Source organism: Apium graveolens, chromosome 9 (genome assembly GCF_009905375.1).
Source record: "Apium graveolens cultivar Ventura chromosome 9, ASM990537v1, whole genome shotgun sequence".
NCBI lineage: Eukaryota > Viridiplantae > Streptophyta > Magnoliopsida > Apiales > Apiaceae > Apium > Apium graveolens.
In genome coordinates this window covers 243,940,576-243,950,718 of record NC_133655.1, presented here as the reverse complement: position 1 = coordinate 243,950,718, position 10,143 = coordinate 243,940,576, and the positions used below count along the sequence as shown (strand labels likewise).

Genomic DNA, 10,143 nt, shown 5'->3' with positions numbered 1-10,143 from the left:
TTGCAGAATCATATATTACACGAATGTGATAAAGTTCTCATTGGGAAGCACTTTGGCTCAGTACAAGACTCTCTACAACTTATACTCAAAGATGTGGATTTGGAAAAATTGACTACTAAATGATCTGTCCCTCCAAAACCAATGCACTACTGGCAAATTGTTACTTTAACAGGGTTGGTAAGAATTTACATTACCGTGTTTGATTTTTCAGGGCGTCAAGCAATAATATTTAATTTTATATTGGCTCTCCTATCGAGGGAATGAGACAACGTATGACACCACCTGAATATTAGATAATTTTGCGTCATAGACTGATGATCCCTTTATTTTTAGAAGGTGCACAGTGTCCTATATGCTTATCTAGCATGGATATATTTGGAGAGCATGCTATTCACTTTTAGAAACAACCAGATTTTAAGTATCTTCATGACATGGTCAGAGATGTGGTGTACGATATTTTTTGGAGAGCAGGGATTCCGACTAAGAAAGAGGCACCTGTAAATTTTCTTACCCCTTATTTGGAAGTTAGAACGATTCTTAGACTAGCTGATATTTTGGTATATAGTTGGAGTGTAGGAAAACATACTTGTATTGATCTTAGAGGATGTTTTGGTAATAGGGTATTTACAGTTGGTCAGACGGCAACTAAAGCAGCTGAAGCGAAGATTATTAAGTATAATCATGCGTGTAAGCATAATCAGCACAGACGTTTGACATTTTCAAGTTTTTGGCTTCTGATGCTGTTAAATTTCTGAGGAGAGTACAAAAGGTAATGAACAAGAATGTAATGATAAGGGTATGTGTAGAGACGTGCGTGAGATTTCTAGGTGTCGTGTGTCGAACTAAAAAAGTGCCCTTTAATTAAAATAAAATAATATTATAATATATATAAAATAAGAAAGAGTAATTAAAATTATGTTTTAAAACTTTATTTAAATGCATTAAAATTGAGAAAAATACTGTAAGTACATAATTTATAAGCTATAATAATTATAAACAAAAAAAAAATCACATATACGTAACTTATATATAAGCTGATTTAAATTTATATATAAATGTTATTAAATTAAATTAATTTTTTAATTTATTTTTCTTTTAACATGTAAACATTAAATATAAATATAATTTAAAATAAATTAATAGCGTGAAAATTGAATTATTTAAAAATCATATAGCTATTTATCTATTATTATTATATAAAAGATGAAATATTAAAAGTTTGGGTACGGTGCCTATTTTTTGGTACACGCTGAATTTACTGAATTAACATTATTTTACTTAAAAGTTTTATTAGCCTTAGTAATCGAATTATAATAGAAAACGAAATAAAAATCGTTTTCAACTATAACACGTTACCTTTTTTATTTCTCTCAATTAAAACAATTTCTCTAAATATCATAGACAAGTTTATTTGATAAAATAGAATAATAATATTATAACCACTAATAACTAATAAATTACCGTTTTCAGCTACTTAATTATTTATTTTATTTAATTATTATTTTACTTAAAGACTTTGTTATGCTCTTTGACTTTAGCAATCCATAAATTCTTAACTCATTTACAAGAACAACTTAGCATCATCATCTTTATTACTCGACAACAACAACAATCTCATCTCATCGTTTAAGACAATGCAAAACCCCTATGTTTTTAAATCAATGCAAAAGTCAAAATAATTTGCACCTCTAACCAGTAGCTGTCGCAGATATATTTTGTACGGGTCCATGGTAAAAAATAGTTTTTTTATATAAAATTTGTATTATTAATGTAAAGACAAATATACTTAAAGTAAGAATTATCTTACAATTCAATTATAAACAAAATACAAAAATTATTTGATTTTTGAAGTCGAATTATTTATCTATCTATATTATTATATTAAATACGAAACTTTACAGCCCTTCCTATAATTACATAATTGGCTTTTCTTAAAAAATAATAATATTTTACCTAATTGCCCTTACTTATTTAATATCTAACCAATTACCTTTATAAGTAAAACACGTTGCCTTCTTTATTTTCACCAATTAAAATAACCCACTCTATAAATATTTTAGACAATTCTTTTTAATCTATACATTTTTTAAGTAAAATATTTTATCTTTTTATTTTCTCAAAATACAATAAATCTTTCTCTAAAAATCTTATGGAGAATTCTTTTAATATATGCTAATTATCTATATATCTTCTATACTATGTATACTATTTTATAAAGACGAAATATTAAAAGTTTGATAGTCGGTCGGTTGGTACTTGTTAAATTACTTAATTATCCTACTCTATTATTTTTATTAAACTAATTAATTATTCTTATTTGACTATATAATATAAATTCAAAAAACCAATGCGGGACCCATGATCCCTAACAAGAAAACTTCCAAAAAACAGTTCATATCATTACCGCTTATACGCAGTCGAATCTAATTAGCACCCTTGAACCCTTCCTCCTAACGAACTCCTATCACAAACTAAAGTTTTTTTAGCTAAAATAAATAATTTCATTCTCTTTCGAATCCATCAAAAGATACGCGACATCTGTCAAAATAATTACTTAATTACAAATAACATAAAATATAGATATATGTTTCAAGTTTAATTATTGTAAGAAAAAATAAAAATCTTATCATTTAATTTAATTAGAAACAAAATAATAACATAAATTTAATTAGAAATAAATATGTATAATAAATTCGGGACAAATCAAAATAATACATAATATTCACCCGAGCCCAAGAAAATAATACTACTGAACCGACTAAAATATTATTCAAATCAAAAGATAATTCTTTGGCAAGTACAATGGCATGGGATAAATGAAAATAATATACACTATTTATTCAGTCTTAAAAAATTATACACTCCATCCGGGCTAAAATAACAAATAAAAAAACTAAACATAATTAATTTGATTTGTTACATGGGTTAAAACAAATTAATATTCAAACTGGAATAAGATAATATACTACTCATCCTGACTAAAACAAAATAATATTAAATCTGCACTAAAATAAAATTTCAAACAAACTAAATATATACTTTAATTTGGTTGAATTAATAGGTTTCTTCTATTCATATAATTTTCATACTATTTTGTTGCATCTGCACTATTAAAAATCGTCACTTTGTGGAATAGTGTCAGAATAAAATAAAACATTATATATTATTCAACAAGACTAAAAAAGTTTTATACTATTATTCCAAGAAAAAAAAATTAAAATACAAAATATTTAGACCAATTAAAATAAAATAATATATTTTTACACGGGCTAAAATAATTATATCATATATTTAAACTTAAACAAATTAAATTAAAGTTGAAAATAATTAGTTGAATTTAGTCGGTATAATGTATCTTAGACTATAACAAAATAATGGGTAGAATTGATCCGAGTCAAAACAAGACAAAAATCAAATTAAGGGTAATTTTTACTATAATCAATATTAAAATTTATCTTTTAATTAAAACATTATTATCATCTGTATACACATCTATAAATATCAATAAAATTAGATATCACTATTTTTTATAAGATACATCTTAATTCAAGGATATCACTTACATACATATGTGTACGTTTAATTATTATCAAATAATATTATTAAATATCTTAAATGACAAGTTTCATATTTTAATATTTCAAATATAAATAAGTTTAAAAAATATATAAAAAATAATCTATGTATAGCACACGTTCTTATAAATTACAAGATAAAAATAATAATTAGACATTGACTTATACTTTCATATCCGCCTCAATTGATAAATTGCATATGTCTCAACTCTCATTATACATTTTGAAACTGATCTCAAACTGAAAGTTTGTGAGAATATATACCATGTCAATATTAGCACTATAAGGTACTTATATCACGCTAAATCAGTAATAAAAAGTCACTTCAATCACCGATTATAATTGGTTATAGTTTTATTGCGTAAATTATAATCATTGAAATTTTTAAATCAAATATATAATTAGATATAATAGTAATCGTATAAAATTAGTAAAATATTTGAATCTTATCAACAATCTAATTAATTGTAAATTAAAATATCATAATTGAAATGCATGACCTATTTAATTGGGCCGGATATATATTTTGCAGTATTCAATTACTGTGTCAATGTATAAACTTATTTATTTTAATATCTAATTATTATAAATAGTTATTAAAATATAATGAAAGATATATCTGGTTATACTTATTCAGATATACTTACTTTTTTAACAAATATAATTAATAAAATATCAAAATACAAATAATAAAATGACAATTATTTAAAACAAGGGCATCGCACGGCTGGAGACCAGTATTAAAGTAATTTTTACTCTTGTATTAACTTAACATATGGATATATAGAAGTCTGGTTTTTAGAAAAAAGCAATAAAAAAGGTAAAAAAAGATTATTACAAAATAATATGTGTACTAATCGTTTCCCTCAAAAACAAAATCTGTACTAATCTATTGGTGTATGATATATATCGACTACTCCTAAGCAGTCTATAAATTCCCGTCGATCCGCTTTACATCAGGAGTTTTCAGTTGCATAGTACTCCTAATCATATTCTGTCTCTGCCACCGGGGGCTGAATATATAAAATCAGTAAACAAAGTGTATTTCAATATATATATATATATATATATATATATTCTTTAGGGTTAAAACTAGATTTTAAGCCTAGCCGCCATGGTGAGAGGGAATGCTTCAGGTTCAGGAGAATGTGGTGATGATCATGATCAGCAGGCTGATCAGACGGCTACGATACCGTCGATGGAGGAGGCTTTTAAGGCTACAGAAGTACCACACTGGAGGGATCAACTCACGTTTCGGGCTATAGCTGTTAGCTTTGCATTGAGTGTGATTTTTAATGTTATTGTTTGTAAGCTGAATTTAACCACTGGTGTTATTCCTTCGTTGAACGTTGCTGCTGGGTTGTTGGGGTATGCACTGATCAAGGCGTGGACTGTTATTTCTGAAAAGTGTGGGTTTTTGAAGCAACCGTTTACGCGACAAGAGAATACTGTTGTTCAGACTTGTGTTGTTGCCTCCTCTGGGATTGCATTTAGCAGTATGTTCTGGATTTCTTTCCTTTGTGATTTATTTATTTATGTGTTTCAATCTATATCATATTCACATGCCATAATGTAAAGTGTGGAATATAAATTGAATTGTGCACCTACAAGCGATTGTTATGTGATTCTTTACTCGGAAAAAATTGTCTTATATTTGTATGTTTGACAGGTGGTACTGGAAGTTATATACTGGGGATGAGTAGAATTATAGCTGCTCAGGCAGATGCAGGGAACACCCCGAATAATGTCAGGGCGCTCTCCCTTGGTTGGATCATGGCCTATCTCTTTCTGGTTAGCTTCGTTGGTCTGTTCACGATTGTGCCTCTAAGAAAGGTAGATGAATTTATGAGCGCAGTTTGATCATTATTTGGATTGATTAGCATTACTTTTGGTTACAATTAACTCATGAATTTCCGTGATTATTATTTTGGACAGATGATGATATTGAGGTATAAACTAACGTATCCCAGTGGAACAGCGACTGCCTACCTCATCAACAGTTTCCACACCCCTAAAGGAGCAAAGCTAGCAAAGTAAGCAATGAATAATTATTTTTATTATTACATTCTTTTATTGTTTTGATTGATGATTTTTTACAGTCTATTTGTGTTATTACTAAATTTTCTTGTCCGACACAGAAAACAAGTCATGACGCTATTCAGATACTCTGGGATCAGCTTCGCATGGGGGTTCTTTCAGTGGTTCTGGACAGCTGCTGATGGTTGTGGATTCAATAGCTTTCCGACCTTTGGTCTCCAAGCTTACGCTAAGAGGTATAGCAGAACATAAACTAATTTGCCTCTAGGAATATGCTGATTTCTGTGACATTATTGTATGAAATTAATACGATTAACTTTGTTTTCAGGTTTTACTTTGATTTTTCGGCCACATATGTTGGTGTTGGTATGATATGTCCATACATGATCAACATATCGTTGTTGCTTGGAGGTATACTCTCATGGGGTATAATGTGGCCGGCTATTGAAGCTAAGAAAGGCGACTGGTATAATGCTGATTTGCCAGCCAGTAGCCTCCACGGCATTCAAGGATACAGGGTATGCTCATACATAATTCATATTCATACAAAATATCCCTAAAATAGTCTCAATCTGTTTCTATATAGATGTGCTAGTATAATGATATTCATATTATCTCTACAGGTGTTTCTTGCTATTGCAATGATGCTCGGTGATGGCCTCTTTCATGTGGTCTACATGCTTACTTCAACCATCTTCAGTTTCGCAAAGAAACGAAAATGTTCTGAGGCCTCAGAAGAAGTTGAGAGCTATGACCAGAAAATAAGAAAAGAGTATTTCTTGAAAGATCAAATTCCAAATGCAGTTGCTATAGGTGGTTATGTAGTTTTGGCGCTCTTATCTATCCTCGCAGTACCACATATATTTCCTCAGTTGAAATGGTACCACATACTGGTCGCTTACTTGATAGCTCCAGTTTTGGCCTTCTGCAATGCCTATGGTTGTGGCCTCAGTGATTGGTCTCTAGCCTCCAACTATGGAAAACTTGCTATCCTGATATTCAGTGCTTGGGTTGGGCTTGAAGACGGTGGCATCCTTGCTGGTCTAGCTTCATGTGGTTTGATGATGAGCATTGTTTCAACTGCCTCTGATCTTATGCAAGACTTCAAGACAGGCTACCTAACCTTAGCATCACCTCGTTCTATGTTCTTCAGCCAAATTCTTGGAACTGCCATGGGATGCTTCATTACACCTTTGGTATTCTGGATCTTCTACAAAGCCTTTACTGTAGGTGATCCAGAGGGATCATATCCAGCACCATACGGGTTGATGTACCGTGGTATTGCCCTCCTTGGAGTAGAAGGCTTCTCTTCTCTTCCGAAGAATTGTCTTAAACTTGCTATTGGTTTCTTCATAGCTGCCATAGTTATCGATATCATCATTGAATTATTGAAGAAGTATGAAACCAATTACAGGCTCTATAGGTTCGTTCCTAGTCCAATGTGCATGGCAATCCCATTTTATCTCGGTGCATACTTTGCCATTGACATGTGCGTCGGAAGTTTGATCCTCTTCCTCTGGGAATTGAAAGATAAGAAAAAGGCGAGAGCGTTTGCACCAGCTGTAGCATCTGGTTTGATTTGTGGTGATTCACTCTGGGGTATTCCTGCAGCTATTTTGGCTTTGGCCGGTTTACAGCCTCCTGTGTGCATGAAGTTCTTATCAGCTGCTGCCAATGGTAGAGTGGATAAATTATTGGGGAACTGAAGGATGACTCTTGATTATCTGCTGCATTGCCGAGGCATTCTTTAATATGTACATATATGTTGGCAATAGATTCTAGTATATGTAGTGTTAATTTGCATCCTTTCTGTTCGGACTAAAATTGAATACATTTACATTTACATTTTCTTCTCCGCGTACAAGCTTGTTTTTTTATTCTAACTGCTGTGAAAATATATTTTTAGCGCATGCTTAATAGTTTAAGATTGTATGACAAAAAGAAAATAGTTTATGATTGTATGCTAACTGCAGCGTAAAATAAAACATGTGATCATGCGTTATAATTAAATGAAAAATAAAACATCTAATTAAGGTGGCTAAATAAAACAAGACTTAATTGCACGGAGGTGGCTCCAACTATTATTTTTTAACAGGAAAATAGCTCAATTATAGAAACTATCACGGGAGTGGCTGAATAATTTTTTTTAAACGCACAATAGCATTCTGTTAACTGGCATAGACGGGCATTAATTTCAGAAGCGTAAATATGTAAAAACATAAGTTAAGGACTCTATACTTACAAATACATGTTACATCCCTAATTACGAGAAGATCTGCTGGAAGGACTTGATTCTGTTCTTGAATAAGGGGTAAAGGACCTTAAGGGCTTCACAAATACAGGTAATGTGGGACGTCATGTCGGTGTTGCAGGTCCATCGACTGATCCTCCACCACCTGACGACGACGACCTCCATCACCTGCTTTCGATATAAGACATATGAAAGAGAATCATGTATGTTGAGTGACAAGGGGGTTGTTAGTGATGCACACACTTCCATCTCGCCCAAAGCTTGGACCTCATTGTTCAAAAGTTTATCAGAATATATTGTTGTACAAAAGGAAAAAGATAATGCAGGCACCCACCTTCCACAAAAAACATGGAGTTCATTGTTCAAAAATTCATCTGAGTGTGATAGTTTGGAGAAAGAATGAAAGATGAATACTTTTGGACTGAACCTTTGAACTCTTGTCGTCCTGTGGACAAGTCTAATATGGAATTTGAGTCTTCATGTAGGCCTTGTTCGTTAGCAGTGGAAGTGAAGGAAACGTGTTAGACAGTAGTAGCCAGTGTCCTGAAAAAGTTGATAACTGGGAGACGCACTGGGATAGACAAGGGGTAGCTTTAGATGCCAGCCAGTGTTTCAATGAGTTGGGAAACTGGGAGTCGATAGGGACAACTGTTCCACTTTGATAGAGGTTACCAGTTTTACTGATAATACACTTGTTGGAAAAGCAAGACATGAAGATAGATGTTTTAAGCTCATCAAATCAGACTTGAACGCCCAACATTTAGAGGAGACCAATAAGTAGCAGAGCTCAGACTTTTAATTTAGATGGTGATAAAACTCAGCCTTCTGATTCTGATTGCAGTGTTGTAATGAACGAGATGAATTCAGAAGAAAATCCTGAAAATAAAAATTGTAGTTGAAAGCATTGTTGTGGATATGCCCAGGACCAGAGATGCATATGTGTTGCTCTTTTTGATAAGCATGTACTGAGTACTTGCATTGATGATACCCTTCCTTGCACTGATAGCACGCCTCCACCCTTCCTGGATCGTATATTTGTTTCCCATTTTGGTCGCATCCATTCGCAAGGCCCATTTTGTTTACCGCTATATATACATTATATACATGTATTCGTAAGTATTGTATTTGTAAGTATAGAGTCCTTAACTTACGTTTTTACATATTTACCCTTCTGAAATTAACGTCCGTCTATACCAGTTAACGGAATACTATCGGGTGTTAAAAAAAATTGTTCAGCCACTCCCGTGATAGTTTTTTTAATTGAGCTATTTTACTGATAAAAAATAATAGTTGGAGCCACTTTTATGCAATTAGGTCATTAAACAAATACCTTTTGTTTAAATCAAGTTTTAAATCGACTCTTGACAATATGATCTAAATCTTACGGTGTCATTTTCGGGTTTCGGATGTTGTCTCATAAAACGATCTTGGTACTTTCTAAAATATAAAATCATGCACGTAATTGTCACTAACAAAATATGACGCATATTTATCAAATTTTTAAGGTAAGATTTTGGTATGTTAGGTAAGGTTGAATTTCAGGAGAGTTTAGAATAACATATTTTTTCGCTAGCTCTCGTTCATCATCATTCATGTATCGAGTTCCTTCTTTTCCAAGAGATTGAATTGAATATTTGAAAACTTCTAAATTCTCGTTTGTTGTGCAAGACATACCTGTATAATAACAAGACTAAGTCAAATTGACAGTCATAAGGATTAGTTGTATGATAATTTTAATTGTATTTTGTATTGTATTTCTTGAGTCCGTAAAAGTGTCAAATATTAGACTGGAGTATTTTTCTGTAAACAGTCTCAAGTCTAAGAATAAAACTCTGAAAGAAGATCAAGAAGATCACGCATCAGAGAAATTATGAAGAAGTTTGGAGTTGAATAAATCTGTTTTAGGAAAAATATTCTAAGTCGAGATATCTACAAGTCACAGATCAAGTCATATAGAGAAGTCATTCGAGAACTCCAGAATGACTTATCGAGAAGTTAAGAATAACTTATCGAGAAGTCTCAGAGATATCGACAAACCAAATGAATATATGAAGATTGGAAATATTGACAAGTCATTTGTAGACCTTGACAAGTCCAGTTCACATTCGAGAACTAGGAGTCCTCGACAAGTCAAAATACTTATAGAGAATTAAGAGATCTCGATAAGCCAATATACTTATCGAGATATCATTTCTCTAAAGTTCAAACTGGAGATCTCGATAGAAACCTCGAGTACAGAATACAGACCAGTTAAAGATCCAAGATTGTCAATCAACAAAC

At 31.8% G+C, this 10,143-nt stretch overlaps 1 protein-coding gene across 1 annotated transcript; it reads left to right on the top strand.

Moving 5' to 3' along the window:
• The first annotated feature begins 4,660 nt into the window (after positions 1-4,660).
• On the top strand, positions 4,661-7,461 carry LOC141682992 (putative metal-nicotianamine transporter YSL7). Its single transcript, XM_074487676.1, has 6 exons — positions 4,661-5,071; positions 5,245-5,408; positions 5,511-5,608; positions 5,714-5,848; positions 5,941-6,130; positions 6,236-7,461. Exons 1-6 carry the CDS (start codon positions 4,690-4,692, stop codon positions 7,316-7,318), a joined length of 2,052 nt encoding a protein of 683 aa, XP_074343777.1. The 5' UTR covers positions 4,661-4,689; the 3' UTR covers positions 7,319-7,461.
• The last annotated feature ends 2,682 nt before the right edge of the window (positions 7,462-10,143 follow it).

Coding starts and splice junctions, on each gene's coding strand:
- LOC141682992 (XM_074487676.1), top strand. CDS start 4,690: ATGGTGAGAGGGAATGCTTCAGGTTCAGGAGAATGTGGTGATGATCAT. Junction 5,849..5,940: donor CTCCAAGCTTACGCTAAGAG/GTATAGCAGAAC, acceptor CTTTGTTTTCAG/GTTTTACTTTGATTTTTCGG. Junction 6,131..6,235: donor ACGGCATTCAAGGATACAGG/GTATGCTCATAC, acceptor TTATCTCTACAG/GTGTTTCTTGCTATTGCAAT.